Here is an 18,258-nt window from a genome sequence, read left to right on the forward strand (position 1 = left end):
TTATTTTTCAAAGAATAAATTAGAAATGAAAAGTCGAAGGTGTGACGGATAAAGTTTCTTTTATAAAAGTTTGATTATGTTACCAACTATTTTCATAATATGCAAAATCAATGAGAAGATTTTTTGAAAACAAGGAAGAAAATCAATGGACGTACCGCGATCATCCTTTCCTAAAATTCTAATTCGTGTATTATAGTAGTGTACATTGACACGATTTTTCTGCTTTTATGTCATCTGCACCTAATGTAAATGGGAGAAAGTGGAGCGGAGTGTTTATGTCGTAAATTTAGCAAAGATTCAGTGGATTCAAAGAAAAAGATTTTCACTACTTTGAATTACAAACTACCTTTGCATTACAAGGATTTCAGACTGATGGTAAAGATTTTGAACTAACCAAGATGAAGGCAAAACAACAAAATCTTGAAGCCAGTCCACATTGATACCTGACAGAACCTTTTTTTTTTTTTGGCAATTCAAAATTTTTATTGACTACCAAAAAAAAGGAAGTACAAATCAGAGTGAAGAAACAAGCCTTCAACACTCTACAACAAATGCTAAGCTTAAGAAATTAATAAATGCCTTTCAAGCTCACAACATCTACAAGAAACTCTAAAGATAATCTCTTTAACAAGGAGCTTACTAGCTAACTAAGAACCTTTTCATAAGAGGATGTCACATTCTCACTGTTACTGCCACCAGGTATGAGTATCACATTGCACCTCCCACAAACCCCTCAATTGAAGGGTAAAAGCATACTTCAAGAATGCAAAGAAAGACATTATTTGATGCAGATCCCACCAAATATTCCAGTTTCCAACATCGATCAGTCATTTTCTCATTTGACCCAAATTCTAGAAATCAAATTGTGTTCTCAGTACAACCCAGAGGAGAAGATACCATATCTGCAAGCACACCTGGCAAGCGATATGCATCAGCAACAAAGTTGCACCTCAGATTTGATTATTTGTCAACTTTTTGCCACGACAAACTTGGCTAGAGCTTGAAGTCAGCTTATATTCATTCCATTGGCGATAATTACAATACCATTCTGCACTGAGTAGTACCATATCCCATATTAAGCTGCATTGCAAGAAAAATGAAGCAGGTATAACATGAATGTATCAAACCAAATAAAGCATAGAAAAAAAACCTCACATTTGCTGATGCCTCTAAGATATATCCAACTTCCTCGAAGTGCATTTATCACCGTGCAGTGTGATTCTCCAGCAATCAGCTTGAAAGACAAAGACAGAATTCCTTTTGGGAACAACTGTAGAGTGCAAAGTGAAGATTAGATGCTTAAAACTCCCAAAAAGTAAAAAATGTGAATGCACATAGAAGATGAGACTAATCACTGAAGATCTAGAGAGAAAGGAGACATGACACTTGCAGCTATTCATTTATAATACACATTCACAGAGAAGAGAATTCCAAAATCAACACAATTAAAGATAGAGAAGACATTTACATATATGCAACTGCCACGAATAAAACATGACACAGAATATTACAAATACACATGCAGACAGCAATTAGAACAAACAAATCCAAATTTGACAGTGTCTCCACTTTTTATAGATTTTCAGGCTAATGAGCAATTGATCACAAAAAGGCAATGAAATTAGAATCAAGAAAAGGTAGAGACCACAGAAGAAATCAAACAAGAATGTGAAATTTTCCAGACAATATGGTGACACATAGAATCATAGCACACGTGACATAGCCTTCACCATACTCTAATTAATTATGATTTTTTATGCGGACATGACGATTGAATACTTATAGGCATATAGTAATAAACATAATAGGATGTCATGCCTAAGCACTGCATATATCCAGTCTGACTGGATTCCAGTCAAGTAAACATATCTATGAATGGACCCCGTAATTCCTATTTGCCATGACTTTCACTTCCAACCTTACAGACTTACAGGCTGCATCTACTTGGGTGGAAAACGTATTGTTCAAATCAGGTTCATTTCACACGTCCAATTGGTTCAGATATAATCTGATGAGTCATATGATTCTGTTTCAAAATTGGACAGATCATATTTGCATCATGATTAAGTTGGCATATTATTATAATTAAAACAACATTAGTCATAGTAATATTCAGACCGGCTCGATATGGTTCAAACAGGTCATGTGACTTTGGGTACAATTCAAGTTCAGGTCACATATTTCTGATGGGATAACTGAGTACTGTTTAGTATTGTGGGCCTACTTCTATTCCATAAGTACATTGTACTTGTTTGTGTATAAGCAAGTCGTGTAAATCCAATCTTTCATTCACTTCCTTCGAGTAGAGAACACCTGTTTTGGATTAGGGGATGAAACATTGAGGATTCTAATGCCTGAGGTATCATAACCCATTTTTCCTTGACAACTGAAGCGTCTTAACCAATCAGCTTACAGGGATAAGGGTTGCATTTGAGCTTCTGCCACAGGAGATTCAGCCAGTCCAAATGTTATACAGAAATCATATGCACTTATAATGGCTCTTTTTCATTGCCTTGGCCAGGAAAAGCTGTGAAAAAAGCTTTTCAAATTTTCAAGCCAATTTTTTTTTCAACCATTACCCCTCAACTCTAAAGTTTTATGTGCCCTTGTAAGATTACTAACTTCCTACAAAAAAAAAAAGGATATACCAAAACTAGCTATGGCACGAGAACAACGCCTTTCTTCATGTTTCTTTAAATTATGGCAAGACTAGATCAAAAAAAATTCTTTGAGGGCTTATAAGCAAAGAGAGTAGTCAACTTCTGATATCAAGTTTATTGCAGAGAAAGAAGATTTTACAAGAAAAACGATGCATTGAAGTATTTACCTCGGAAGTTATTTTCTTGAGTAATTATTCCAAATGTCTCAGCTGTTTCACGGATCATGATGCCGACCACCCCGATAAAAGAATCAATTTTGCATTCAATCACTGCAAGATAAAGAGGATAACAATGCTTTAGCGAGAAAAAAAAAAATAGTCATAGCGAAACGATCACCCTTGGCATAAATTTCTCATCAAACTCTACTGGTGAAATAGCAAACTCTAGATTGCTCCTGTAGACAGGTGCTTATCTCCTCCAACATCTTGCAAGCAATTCTACTTGTCATTATATATAGCACAAAGCAGAATTGTAGTCACAGTTGCAAATGCAATGACAATTATAGAGTCAAAGAAGCATATCAAAGTCTAGTTTCCTTAAGTGAAAAATTGAATTATTCAACCCCGAAGTACAAAACAAGTGATTCTAAGCCAAAATACCATTTTATGTGAGTATTACACGGGTGTTTTATAATTTAAATGTTTTTTTACATAAAAATGTAATTGAATCATCAGAGACATCCTTTGTATTGTGATACTAAAAGGAATTAATCATCAAACTTACTCTATTAGGTATAAAAGCTAAACGTTGAGTGAATGTTTGCATGTTCCATTAGCATGTAACCAGATAATTATATATGACCCTACTTGTGATGCACAAAGGAAACAAAACATTCAAAAGATGATGACATAATTCCATGATATAGACCTTGCACATTAAGACATAACATCAAGCCACATAGTGTCCGACAGTCTGTTACGTAATGGCCTCAATTCTTATATTAGGCAATCTTAGAAATTTGGCACCATGTCTAAACAAAGGATCAAAACAAGGCTTTGGTTCATGTTGGGTAGAAACTCATCATTTGATTTATGTTATGTTAAAATTATTGCATGCTATACTTTGGATCTTGTTGCGTTAGTAATGAGCGGAAGCCCTTCGTCATTGGGGTCTTGATTTATCTGATGAGAAAGACCTCTTAAGACTGTTATTAACTAACATAACTTGGACACTATTAATGGCAAGTTGGCAACAATAATGGAAGAAGAAGAATATTTAATTGATAAACTGTAAAAACAGCGATCGTAAATGATATTCAAGCTTTCAAGAGGCTTGATTCTCTCCCAAATGAACTCTTAAAAGCTCACCAATATTCTCAACAATATTCCACATATTTTCTCTCTCCCTATTATGCTCTACATAAAAAGCTTCTAGCGTAACAAACTATCTCCTTAACTATCTTCTTCTTCAAGCTACAATCAACATAAAGATATTTACTAAAATACCCCTCTCCCTTATATTAGTTCATTGCAAAGACACAAACAAAGTAGTTTGATTCTGCCATTCACATTCTGGTTTTCCTAAACTACTCCGATTCTGAGTTTTGCAGGTTCTGACTAAATAAAACTAGAGAAAGTCGTCCAACAAAGTTAAAAAATTAAAGAGAGTGAAAAATCACTATTGCACATGCATTATGTAGGCAGTAGCATTCTTTCACGATCAATAGGTAAAAGAGGGAGAATAAAGGGAAGAGAGATAGAGTCCATTTCTTTATAATGTGTTTAACCATAGCTAGCAATGTCCGGAAAAAGGGAAAAAATGAAAAATACAAAAAAGAAGGGAGAAGAAAAGGTAAAAGATATTCTATAGGAATCGATTATAGAGGTTGAAGAAGAGATGAAAGAGATAAAGGCTGGAGGGTTATGCCATGGCAGAGGATTGTAGAGGCTTCCTAAACCAGGAATTAGCAGCTTGAGAATCCAATGCAATCTTCCAACTGATATATGACTGAGTACTACAACAACCCACTTATAAATTTCCAACTGATATATAAATCAAGGTTCTACAGAAACTAAAAGAGTACTGATATATGATTGAGTAGCATAGCAAACAAAAAGTCCTATAAGTTGTTGGGAGACATTTTAATTTTACCCTACAAAATGTGCAGTGATATTGAGCCTTGGTCTTAAGTCTGGTGTATTCAGCTCTCCTACACATAATTTTCGGAATGAAATTTATTTCAACCCCCCCCCCCCCAACCCCCACCACACACACACACACACACGCACACACGCACAAAACCCCCCAAAAAAAGCCTGGTGAACTTTATACCCCAGTCTGTTTTAGTTTCAAACAGAGTTTCAAACAAACTTTGGCTTCATTGGCTAAAATTTTCAACTTAAATCATTACATTATGTTAAATGAAAGTAAAAACTACATTACCTCGAAGAATAGCACCATGGAGATCTGCAACTAGAAGAGACTGGGCCACATGATTTTTCCTACAAGCATGAAACAGATCATATGAACATGCAACTCAAATGACCCTAGAAAGATAAGATCCCGATGCATAGACATCAAAACAAAAATAAAACAATTCGACAAGGGACAGCAGCTCTTACCCGGAATTTTTTAGAAGTTGCATCACATAGTCTTTCCACATATCATGCATTGGCAGAAAGAGCTCAAATCTAGGAACAAAAATAAAGTAAAAAACTTAAACATCGTTACTGTCTTACTGACAAAGGATGAACTTTCAAAACGACTAGGGGAAGAGAGAGTGGAGAGATCAGACACTGTCCCAAGGCAAATACTATAAATTAGTCCAGATGTAACAGAAACTGAAACAGGCAAAAAGAGTCACAACGTCACAAACAACAACCCACTTATAAATTTCAAGTTATAGCCAATAACAATAGTGGGAAGGAAACAAAAGCTAATATAATTATTCTAAGCAAAGAGAAGTAGGTTTCCACAGACAAACCAAAAATGGACAGGAACACAACTGATACAGGATGAAGGGAGTAACACTTAAGCAGCAACACCAGCCAGGGCACATATTCACAATGCTAAGAACTGGACATATACCTAAAGACTTCAGAAGGCAAGCTGTACAAAGAATCATAGCACATGGAGCATATTGAGATGATTGAAGAACAATATGTTTACCATAAACAAGGAGAAATCATATATTGGTGAGACGGCTAAATCAATCAGCCTACATATATATTGGTGAGACAGCTAAATCAATCAGCCTACATATTCTGCTTTATCAAAAACATAAGCCTTTTTCTATATAAACTTCCATATAAGGGGAACAAGAAGGTGTCACCCCTGTGTATAAGGAGGGCCAGGCACAATAACATCAAGCTTTTAAACACAAAAATTCACCCAATGGTACAGGAAATAGAGTCGATAACCCAGTGCGAGACTGAGGTAGGGAAGAGACCAAAATTTCAAACTTATCAGTTAATTGCGACCAAAATAATCATTATATCACCAAAGCAGTCAAAATATTGCACACACTGTGAATGACATCTCGCTCAAACTGTTAATATAAAAAAAATGAAACTTCATAAAATTTTAAAACGTGCTTTCCAAATCATTGTTACATAGAACGCAGAACGTTCCGGAACGTGGTATGGAAACGGGAACGAGGAACACAGCCTTTAGAGTAAACCAGATGGACTCCTAGACCACGTACCACGTTTCGGGACACGTTCCCGGTATCAATTTTCCAAATTGCAAGTCAGCATGCAGCATCATGATAACTAAAATGCAGTGCAGAGGAGAGTGAATGCAGTGCAGAGGAGAGAGGCACTACAAGAAGAAAAGAGAGCAGAATAACTGATGATTACAAAAGGGGTAAGAAATAATTGAAGCATGAATCTCATTGTAATGAACTAATCTTAGGGGGAGGGTAATTTAGGTATTATCTTGATTAGTAGCTTGGGTAATAATCTAGGTAGGTTATTAAGGGGAATACTCTATATATAAGGGAAATGAGAAAGGGAAAAGCATGTTGAATATTGAGTAGTTGTTTAGGGTGAACTTTTAAGAGTTCAATGGGAGAGAACAAGCCTCTCGAAAGCTTGTAATTATCATCTTATTTTACTGTTTTTTTCCAAGAAAACTATCAATCAAGTCCATTTTACTTCTTAGTCTTCTTCTCTAATCTGTCCTAGTGATGTCAATTCATCACACTCATAAAAACTTCAACTCTAATAACTCCATCTGTCCACAAAACAAATAATAATAAGAAAAGGAAAAGGAACTCAACTTTACTAACAAGTACAACCATCTCATCTGCTGAGTAAAAATCATAGCACCTCTTATTACAGACTTCCAATCCTGTTAGATAAGCTAAACTCCTCAAATGAAAAACTCATAGGAAGGCAAATTGTTTCAAATTACCAATAAAAGATCCTATATTTGTTCCTAATGTTAGGCAACACTCTTAATTTAATTTAATACGCCACTTTTAAATAGATTACATTAAGTTTGAATTTTTTTACATAACCCCATATGATAAGCATATAAATAAAATTTGAAGAAAGACTGCATTCATATGATAAAGAAGCAAAAATTTAAATAGTAAAGAATAGCTGTGGTATTTTAACTCGATTCTATGACATCCAATCAAAAATGACAGCTCAATCAGGGATGAACAGAGTACTAGTTAGCACTATTAACTTGTAAGATCCCAATGTATCTTAAGAGAATCTCTGGAAAAAAAATCATAGAACATGAATCTTCAACCATTACTAATTATAAAAAATATTCCATAAAACCTATTCTTTCTCTCGGTTTGCTTTTGCACCAGAAAATCTTAAGAGAGTCCAGGGGAAGAAGGAACTGGTCTTTTTAAGGTTCTGCAATGGTCTATTGAGAATGTTGGTACATACTGTAATGTTTGTTGTACATGTAGATGTATGAAAGAATTTGCCAGACATTTGCAAATTACAATAACAGATTTCTAGGAGCATACAGAACTGCCACTGGAAAGCTGAAATTTTCACCATGCACCGAAAACACAAACTTACTTTCTTAGTTTCTGAGGCAGATTTAATAATCCACATTTCTTAAGCTGTTTCATGGACATATGCTTCTTAGAGCGTTTGGAGTTTGCTTGCAATGCTCGCAAGCGAGCAACAGATGGCTTATTCGCCTGAACAAACTTATCAAGTAAAATCCAATTCTCCATCTTTATGCTCCTAGATCCCTGAATGTACTTCTGAGCTGAATCACCCTTCTGAAGGAGCTCATGCAAAATTTTATCCACTGCGCTCTTATCTTCATTAGATGTCTGGACATATCAAGAAAGACAAGTCGTATACGTTAGGCATAAAAGTATAGAACTAATGCAAGCAACTTTATTCTGAAGAATGCAATAAGCACTGACCTCAACAGCAGTCAGTAGGTTTTTGTGCACAGGCTGACATATAGACGAGTATGTAAGACCGTCTGATTCCAAGTCTGCAACTATAATCAGAAAATTCCATTTTTTACCAGAAGAATATGCAGTGCGTGCTTCCACATCATGTACATGTGAATTCCATCAAAACATCCAATAGCATAAGCAACATAAGGCATGAAATCACTATCTAGGCGAGCATGGGCACCAAGAAGCGGTTCGAATAATGCTGAAGACTAACAGTTAATGCGCACCATCCATGGCACAATAAGTCCAAAACAAACAGATACCAACAGATAGATAGCAACTTGTAGAAAAAAAATTCAAATTTACTCAACAAAAAGCCACCTAGCCTTCTTTTGGCAAACATAAAACTTTGTGTCACTTCTCAATTTCAATTTATGGATCAATTACCCAGATTTTGTAATGCGATATAGATCAATGAAAACGTACAGTGGCAAAACATCGAATGGGGTGCCTGATTCCCTGATTACCACGATACAATTACAAAAACACCTATTAGATCCATGAACTGAAACTAAAGGTTTATCTATATCCTACTTGACGAAATGAAACTTTCTCTCCATGTATAGTAAAATTTTACAGGAGCAACTAGATGATCATATACAGTTTCTAGACCACTTATATAGTTTTAGTAAAAGGATTTCATACCAGCTCATATGACACTTTGAGCTCATTCACTGACCTATTCATTCTCAGTTAATTAAGACAGATAAAAAAAGGCTCATGATATTTATTTTCTCGGTACCAATTGCAAGAGCATTTGTTACCAATACAGGGTGTTAGATGCGACTCCCACATCACACAGATAGACGCAGAGACTTAAAGAACACCTTTCGTGGACGAAGTATTCCGCCCAAAAGCAGGTGATGCCTCAACTGATGGTCCAGCAGAAGAAGTGGGAGCAGGTGCAGGCTTTAAATTAGAGTTGTCACGCCTTCTCTTCTGCCTTCCTTGTTGGCGCTGAGACTCGGCTTTGGCGAATGCAAACCTGCGTTCCAACGCCTCCAAAGCCCGCTTCTTTTGATCATCAGCAACTGTCTTGGTTTCCATTATATCAAATATGATTGTTGAGTTTAATCTTCAACTACTGCATACAAAATTGAACCAAACCCTATTCTTCTTAATAATCAAATATCATTGTTGAGTCTACTCTTCACCTACTGCATACAAAATTTGAAGCAAACCCTAATTATTTTAAGAGTTAAAATACAGAAAATTAACTGAAAAGTAGTACTGTCAATTTTTATGCTTCGAAAACTGAAATTGATGACGGAAGATTAAAAAATTAATTCAGAAGAAATGTCATTTGATCGGTCAATTTAGGTTTAGATTTTTTGAATGGAGAAACTTAATTTCGATTCATCTGATAAAAAAATTGAGCGATTGAAGTAAATAGTTGTTTTTTTTTTTGTAATTTCTATTTTTTTTTACAAAAAAATGAGAAAGTAGACTTACCTCTGAAGAGGGGGAGATTGGTAATCGCCGGAAAATTTGGTCGTCGCCGGAATCAGGCGCCGAACAGATATCAAGTTTAGGACTGAAAAAATGAGGAAGGAATTCCCGCTCCTTGTTTGTCGTTCCCTTATCTTGTTTTTTCTCTCTAACAGCATGTTCAATGGAAGTGGGCGTTTGGTTCATATGATTCTGGTATGAGGTATGGGTTTAGAATGAGCAAAACTCATACCTAGTGTTTGTTTACAAAATTAATAAATTTAAAACCAATACCTCAAACCCATAAAATATGGGATTTAGAAAGCCAAGGGATGTGGGTCTGGCTCATACCAATACCTCAAGGTATCAAGTAGAAGAAAAAATTATATCTATACTAATATATTAAAAGGCGTGCGTAAACCAGGAACGGTGCCACGTGGCGCTCTCCCTAAGGAGTTTTGGTTCATGTAATCCATGTACAATAAAAAAAATTAGAAATTGCATAGTATAGGTTTTGATCCCGTGACCTCAAGTTCATGTACTAAAGTTTTAACCACTAGACCAATTTGTATTTAGTGCTATCATATCAAAGTACAATATTAATAAATGAAATTTTTCTTACCCGGGGCATAGCTCGGGCCTAATAACTAGTTATCAAATAAAATCAAACACATGGTATGAGGTATCAAGTTCCAAACATATACCACCTTGGTCTCATTCCTCATTCCAAACCCATACCATTATATGTTAATTTCTCTCTCCTCCACATCACTCATATCCAATTTACTCAAAAACCTTTATTTTCTTACTTCTAATGGTTAGACTAACTATTGGAGTCATCAAATTCTCTCTCCCATTATTTATCATACCCCACTATATTTTCTCTCACATTGATATATCCTAACTTTCACCAAATTTATGATTTTCGGTTAATTTAACATATACTAATGGTGAATAGTTATAATTGAATAAACTTTTTTATTTGTATTATAACTAATAGTTTAATACTAAGTATCTATACAAATATATTAAAAAGTGTGCGTGACACCGTCGATGCGCCACGTGGCGTCCTCCTCCTACCACCAGGATTTGCCACGTGTGTATTACCCAACTATATCAAGTGTGACATTATTGGAAAAAAAATGTGCTGAAGTCTAGATTCGAACGCTGACCTCATGTAAGAATTCCCAAGTGATTCACCATCTGATGTAATGTTTTTTATTGATTTATGTTTCCATAAATTTATTAATTAATCATGTTAGTTTCAATACTTACTTCGAAAGTTCCACGCTTCCATTCATCCCCTCCATTTCTCTTTTGAAATCCACCATGAACATTAAAGTGTTCTTCTACTTCATAATTAATGGCTTGCGAATTTTCCTTACTTCTAATCCAATCTTATCATCATTTTGATATGACTAGTATCCAAGTCCTCATAGTTACCTGCTGCTGCTTATTATATCTGTTATCATTGCTAGAATTCTTAGTTCTTAGAATTTTCAAATTACGAGGTAGGTTTTGGCATTTTCACAACTTTTTGACAAAGCATTTGATAGTTGCTAAAATTACAAAGATAGTAAAACATGTGATATGTGAGTATGGCTTACGATTAGTGTCTTATGATCTTAAAAAAGGGTGGATCGAACTAACAGGCATATCGTCTTGCTTGGTTTCAAGAATGAAAAGGTTTCTTGATTTTTCATAATTTGGAATGTGAATTTATTTACTTTTTTGTTCATGAATGTATTACTTTCAGCTGTTTTTGGAAAATATACATGTCTTTATAAAGTATGCCCATATAGTAATATGGAACTACTAGTGTACCTGATATTCATTTCTCCCTAATTTTCACAATGTAAATTAATGTATAAGTGTTGCTTGGACGATATATTGTTTTCACAGGAATCATGTCATTGATCCAAATCAATATCGACTCCATATAACACAAAGAAACTAAAGTCTATAAGAGTGATATAGTTGATTAGATGTATCCCAAAGCTTTGTACAAGTTGGTTTCCCTTCAATCAATAGAAGTCTGCAATTACAATGACACCAAACTTTTAGCTACATTGTGCATCAAATTTTGTAACAAAACAATTAGACATACTATTTTCCTTCTAACATGTTGATTCTTAAAATATATATTGTAGATATTTTGGGGATTGTCGTACATGTAGTTAAAGCTTTTGTTTGTGACGATGACACAACCCGTATGCAAGAGGTTGTTGCTAGATAGAAGGTGTTCACACTTATATTTATTACTCTTTTTTATTAGTTTATATTGAGTATGATTATCGATATATTCAAATTTATTGTTTTGATACTATAGTGATTTATTTTCAACTTGAAATAATGTATTTGTCCATCTTCCAATGTTGATGCAGCTGTGTTGTTGTTAGATTGATTCTTATGAACCAATTTGTTAGTGAATATGAAAAAGAGGTTCAACAAAGTGCTCGGCAGTACAACACATTATTGGCTTGTTGGGTGTATGTTTAGGAAAATGAATGGTGTGATTTGTACACAAATTAGAATAATTTTCTTAAAAGTGATAATAATGGTTTTCATAAAAGTAATAATATTAATTATGTTTTGTAATATCTATAGTTGAGGTTTTAATTTGAATTTCATGTTCAATTTCAGCTTATTTTCTAATCACAATAAGATAAACAAGGTTATTTATCAATCCAGATAATGTAGATGCAACAACTCTATTGGATTGGTAATGAAGAAACACAAATTTATTAAATTTTATCTCTATATATATGCTTATAATCATTGTCCCTTGGTTAATAATCAGGTTTGTTTGTGATAATTTTGCTAAGAGGAAGATGAAGTGATTTAATAATAGTGGACTATCAATAAATCGGGAATTGGCGACTTCAAATGCAATCCAGACTACTATAGCAAGCTACAAACGAAAAAGAAAAATATGTGATGCACAATTTTACGTCGAAATCATTTTCTAGGAGAATTTTACTTTTTCTATCCAAATTATTACTATTTTGATTTATACGTAGGGAAAGCACTCCAGAATGGTTGGGAGATTAATTGATATCGATATTGATAGTTTTACATGGTATGATGCTTGCACATTTTGTGGACTTGATATAATGTTAGTGAGCATATCATTTGTAGTAATTATAACAAAGAAAAGCCTCCAACAACTGTTAGGTACTCTTTTTTTTATACTATTTGGATATAAATTTTATAATTGTGTTAAAGTTAATAATTACTTTTTATTAACCTGTTTACTAACTTATATATTTGTTTTCTGTATTTCCACGATAGAAAAAGTGTTTCTGGATATATGACTATACTCGGCTCTTCCGGTACAATGCATGTCAAGCTCTTTACAAAACAGATTGAGTTTATACTCCATTCAACTAAAGTAAAATTGAAGCATATGTTTGATGCGGTACTATATAATTTTACAAACTTTATTCTTATTGATAACATGACTAAATTGAAATATAATGTACGTTGTAATTTTTCAGATTATTTATGTTATTTTGAATTATTTATTGCAGGTGCATGATAGAGTTTTGCTACGATCCAAGCTTCTTACACGTGTGCACAATGCATATATTTACGTATTTCATCCTCTTCATCTATGCTTATATAGTAGACTATGTAATTTATGTCGACTGGGCAGAAGAATGTGCATATTTATTGAGATAATTACTATTTCATTTTTCATTAGATTTTCTTTGTTGATGGCCATATTAATAATCTTTATATATTTTAATTTTTTGTCTTCTCTTTTTGTAGAATGAGGAGCACATTGAATGTCCAATAGCAATAAAGCATAATGAATCGCATCACCTTTTTAACATATTAGAATAAAAGACTCCGGCGTTTTACCTTAGTTTTGTTTTTCAATCTCTTTATTAGTTTATAAACACCATGAAGCTCTTACCTTAAAAGTTTTTTTAATGACCAATAATACAAGAAATTACATTTAAATGATAAAAAGGATATAACACGATTATCATAAACAATAAACACAAGAGTTAAGTCATGTAAAAATGTTCATAGTAACACTCGGGGCATTGCGCTGGCCACACACTAGTTCAATGAGAAAAGAAGCGTTTGAAAAATGTATGAAATGTATATCAATATTGGGCTCTATTTATAAAGGAGGAAAAAATAGAGTGTTTGGTAAAAAAAATTTAATTTTTTTTTTCCAAATAAGATAGACCATCTATATAATACATATATTAAAAGGCGTGCATAAACAAGAAACTGTGTCACGTGGTGCTCTCCCTATAGGGAGTTTTAGTTCATGTAATCCATGTACAATAAAAAAATTTAGAAACTGCGTAGTATATGGTTTGATCCCGAGACCTCAAGTACATAAACTAAAGTTTTAACCACTAGACTAAGTTGTATTTAGTGTTATTATTATAAAGTATTATATTAATAAATGAAATTTTTTCTTACCCGGGGCATAGCCCGCCCCTAATAACTAGTTATTCATAAAATAATGCTAAAAAGTATGAACAATGACATCCTTATATTTTTTCACCCACTCTCATTGCGCCACATGGCTCTTTGCTTTTCTAAAACTAACAAAATGCAACTCACATAGTGTTAAACGGCTCATACTTGTGAACGATTCAACACTCTCTCTCCTCTCTTTTTTTCTCTTTCTTATTTTTTTTTTATTATTTTCACCACTTTCTCTCCTCATAAACTCCTTGAGGTCCAACTGCTGGGTATACTTTAACAGGTGTGACTCACCAGGTCACTAATTTCCTGAAATGCTTTTCTCCTCAAAAATTTTTAAAATTATCCGAGCTATCAAATATTTTCAATTTTACCCTTCTTTTTTTTTCTTTTCTTTTCTTAGATCACCACCTTGATTGCATCACCTTCAGCCCACCATCACCTCCTCTAGTCCCACCACCACCTCTTGTCACCACCCACCTAGAATTATTTTAATTAATGGACAAAACATCTGAACAGGACGTTCCACTCATGGCCCGAACGTCCAGGCTAGACGTTTGGGCCACGGATGGAACGTCGTGGTTAGTCGTTCCGCCCCTCGCCCCAAAGTTTTCAAAATTTTTTAAAGGGTCGGAACGTGGGTTCGGGGTGGTCGCGGATGGTGGAAAAAATTAGAAGGGGGTAAAATAGTAAATTAAAAGTGGACCCAGGGTAAGTTTGAGAAATTTCGGGGCTATGTTTAACAATCTCAATTTCACTAAATACAACCACGTATTTTTCTTAATAGCGAGGTTGAGGTGGTGAACTAGTGGCATAACTTCCTACCTCGTATTGAGGACACTTCAATTATTCTTGTGAGGTTAAGTTGGTAAATAGAAAAACCTGCTTTTTTTTTTAAACTCGAGAACACTCGAATTATACTTGTGAGGTTAAGTTGGTAATTGTCGAGGAGACACTGCACATTTATATCAGTTATATGCTTTCTTAGTATTATTCGGTATACATGGGAAATTCCTTTACCTAGGAAGTTATTTTTCTTATATAATTCCTAGGAAATGCCTTATTATGTTTGGTTAACATTAGGAAATTTGTCCTTCCCATGAATTGATGTGCAAATTTTGAATGACCAAGGGTGGGTAGGTGAATAAATTCCCAAAAAAAATAATTGTCCTCGTTTTCCCCACTTCCGGTCAACCAAACAACTATCAATCAGAAAATTAGGGAATTTGTATTGTCTGCATAATTTCCTGTGTGCCAAACAATCACTTAGTAGGAAACGTGTATCAGAATAATCTCACTTCTCGATCGTCCGCTCTTAAAAATCTCAATTAACGGATGACTCTTCAAATGATGAACCTGTGGCCAGTTGTTACAAGTGTCAATTCGGTTCAACAATTTAGTCGTGGTTTTGCCAAAGTAGTTTGCTAACAAATAGTTAGAACTACCAACAATTCTGTTCAATTTAGTTGCGTTAAAATTTTTTTGTTGCACTTTAGTTCAGTTGCAGTTGATTTCGTATTAAACCACGTCACTTCAACGGTACAATTGATAGTAGTTAACCATGTAACCACAATTAGTTTTAGTGACAATTGCAGTTTAACTCGGATTATACCCCATGAGTTCAACAGTTCCATCCATAGTTGTTCAACGTATCATCAATAGTCATCTTCAAATTTAGTTTAACTAATTTGGGTTTTTTATTTATTTCTGATTATACTCGATAAGTTCAATGATTCCATTCATAGTAGTTCAGCACGTGTCATCACTTATATATTTTCAATTTCAATTTGGTTACTTTCAGTTTTAATGAAAATCACATGCGTTCGTTTGTACTTCCCGGGTAAATTCAGTTCTTGAGAAATTCACATTGGTTCAGTTAATTTCAGTTCTTGGCGAATAATGTGTTGTATCTACTTTTTGAAATACGTGTTTGAAAAGTCACATTAAGAAATGCGTACTTTAATCATATTGTACTTGATTAATATTTCGAATCACATCGATTCCAATAAAGTTAAAGATAAGTTTAGTTCTAAATCCTTACTAGCAAAGATATTTTTGAACCATGTATCAAAAAAGTCTATAAACTAATTAAAGATAGAAAAAAATCTATTTTGTTAATAATCATTAAGTTGTATTCGTTTCAAAATTCAAAACATCTACTTGAATTATTCCAAATACTTATTGGACTAAATGTTTGTTATAATATAAGTCGATAAGCTAATTCAAAATAATCAAAAAATCATTCAAGTTAATATTCATTTCAAAACTCAAAACATCAACTTGAATTATTCCACGTACTTATTGGACTAAACAATGTAAAATATTCCATTTAAGGTAATTGTCTTTAAGTTAAATTCATTTCGAGACTCAAAACATCTAAGTGAATCGAAATAACAAGTTTCCTATTTGATAAGATCAATGAATATATCAATATAAGTTGATAAGCTAGTTCAAGATAATAATAATAATAATGCTCCATTTAATTTAAGTGTCTTAGGATAACAATATACTACCTCCGTTTCCTAAAGATCTTCCTTGTTAGTTGTTACTGTTACTACAAATACCAATGAGAATCAAGTTGTATGGGGTGTGGGGTGTGGGGTGTGGGGTGTGGGGTGTGGGGTGTGGGGTGGGTAAAGTAGCTAGTCACCATCAACTCAACAATGTTAATATAAGTTATCGTTATTTTATAAATTCACTTAAATAAATATAATCAAACTATTACTTAATTGAATGATTATTGTATAAGTGACACCATAAGAAGTCTAGCCATAGAGCTGAGACAACTAGTATCTTAACTGGAAGTATCGAATCTAATTATTACAATAATATAGTTTATTATAACATATAGGGAGATTTGTTGCTATATCTTATTGCATATTAATAATATCTTAATCGACTAAATCAATATTGTTTATTAGCAATATCTTGATATGAAGCAAAAAATTTCATATTATAAGGTCTTTTACTAACTGAGGTTTGTTATAACATATATATAATTTCAATTAAGTGAATATAATCGAGTTATTACTTTAGCTAAGAAATAATTACATAAGTAATGCTATGACAAATTTAGCCTAATAAAAGTAAGGAAAAAGTTGTCATAAATAAGTCAATCTTTAAGCCGCCTGTTAATAATAAGTCATTCTTTTGATTATCCCTTAATAATTTTAGCTTTAATATCAATATGTTTTTAGCAAGTCATGACCTATTGTTAATAGGGATGGCAATTGGGCGGGGCGGGTGCGGAGGATGGTACCCCCACACCCGCACCCGCATTAAATTCTCATCCCCATCCCCGCCCCACCACCCATTGCGGGGAAAGATTCCATCCCCATCCCCGCCCCACCACCCATTGCGGGGGAAAATTCTAGATCCACCCCCGCTCCACCCCCGCACCTGCGTCGTACCCGCGTCATACTCACTTCATCCCCGCAAAAAATCCACCAAAAAATCTGCCACAAGCCCATTATAGTTGTCTACTTCACAAAAACACAATATAATATAGTAAAAGAAAAGTTAAAATACATTAACAAAGGCAAATGTTTTATTACATTTCAAAAGTGTCTTCAAATACGTTAGTAATATATGTATATAAATATAATTTTAATAATAAATATGCGGGGCGGGGGTGGGGCGGGCGGGGGTGGGGCGGGGCGGGCGGGGATGGGGCGGGTATAACATAAAATCCACACCCGCTCCACCACCCATTGCGGGTACAATTTTAATCCCCATCCCCGCCCCATCCCAGCCAAACCTAGACCCATCCCCGCCCCAATTGGGAGGGGATGGGGCGGGTCTCCTACTTGACCCGCCCCACTGTCATCCCTAGTTGTTAACTTATTTAACCAGTTAGCAGTTCCACGTGTTGCTCTTTCATTGGTTTATTATAATTTCTGACTTCTTTCTCAATCTTTTTGGTTAGTATGAAGTAATTTCTAATTTAATATTTTTTTTCTAAAACCATTCCTCCCTCCCCACCACCAGTGTCACTCTTAAGTCTTATCTCTCGTCCTCCTTCCCCTCCATGACTTACATCTCCTATGCAACAACAAACAAATCCTAATGATGCTTGTACCTGAATGGGTGACAGAAGGTTGATTACGCTAGCAAGTTAGGTCTACGTTTTAGGCTGTGCGCGATTTAGGTGATGACGCCTCTCAGGCACCCATTGTATTTGCCGAGGACGAGAGTTCAAAACTTGGTGGTGCTTTCTTGGTGGTGGGGTGAGGGAGAACACGGACCTTGCTCCCTTACGGTGAGTGCAAGGATAACTCCTCCAATGGTGGAGGTGGTGGAAGGTGAGAGAAAGTGATAGGATTCTAAAAGGTACGTTGGTAA

At 34.5% G+C, this 18,258-nt stretch overlaps 1 protein-coding gene across 9 annotated transcripts; it reads right to left on the reverse strand.

The window, feature by feature from the left end:
* Positions 1 to 301: 301 nt before the first annotated feature.
* On the reverse strand, positions 302 to 9,653 carry LOC104884313 (ribonuclease MRP protein subunit POP4). Of its 9 annotated transcripts, none has more exons than XM_010668950.3 (9): positions 9,493 to 9,653; positions 8,868 to 9,124; positions 8,002 to 8,075; positions 7,643 to 7,905; positions 5,222 to 5,290; positions 5,043 to 5,101; positions 2,828 to 2,929; positions 1,156 to 1,270; positions 302 to 1,053 (listed from the first exon to the last, which is right to left on the reverse strand). In XM_010668950.3, the coding sequence occupies exons 2-8, from the start codon at positions 9,085 to 9,087 to the stop codon at positions 1,170 to 1,172; spliced, it is 888 nt and encodes a 295-aa protein (XP_010667252.1). In that variant the 5' UTR covers positions 9,088 to 9,124; positions 9,493 to 9,653; the 3' UTR covers positions 302 to 1,053; positions 1,156 to 1,169. The 9 variants fall into 9 exon arrangements, with proteins under 9 accessions (XP_010667252.1, XP_010667248.1, XP_010667245.1 ...); XM_010668946.3 differs by having other exon boundaries at positions 302 to 1,048; positions 8,002 to 8,081; XM_010668943.3 differs by having other exon boundaries at positions 8,002 to 8,081.
* Between the last annotated feature and the right edge of the window lie 8,605 nt (positions 9,654 to 18,258).

This window comes from Beta vulgaris, chromosome 7, assembly GCF_026745355.1.
Source record: "Beta vulgaris subsp. vulgaris cultivar EL10 chromosome 7, EL10.2, whole genome shotgun sequence".
Classification (NCBI taxonomy): Eukaryota; Viridiplantae; Streptophyta; class Magnoliopsida; order Caryophyllales; family Amaranthaceae; genus Beta; species Beta vulgaris.

What these genes read in the sequence shown, in the direction of transcription:
- LOC104884313 (XM_010668946.3), bottom strand. Translation starts at nt 9,087, where the DNA reads ATGGAAACCAAGACAGTTGCTGATGATCAAAAGAAGCGGGCTTTGGAG. An exon ending in ACCTACTGACTGCTGTTGAG is followed by an intron (nt 7,906 to 8,001) that starts GTCAGTGCTTAT and finishes TGATATGTCCAG; the next exon opens with ACATCTAATGAAGATAAGAG. An exon ending in CAACTTCTAAAAAATTCCGG is followed by an intron (nt 5,102 to 5,221) that starts GTAAGAGCTGCT and finishes TCATGCTTGTAG; the next exon opens with GAAAAATCATGTGGCCCAGT.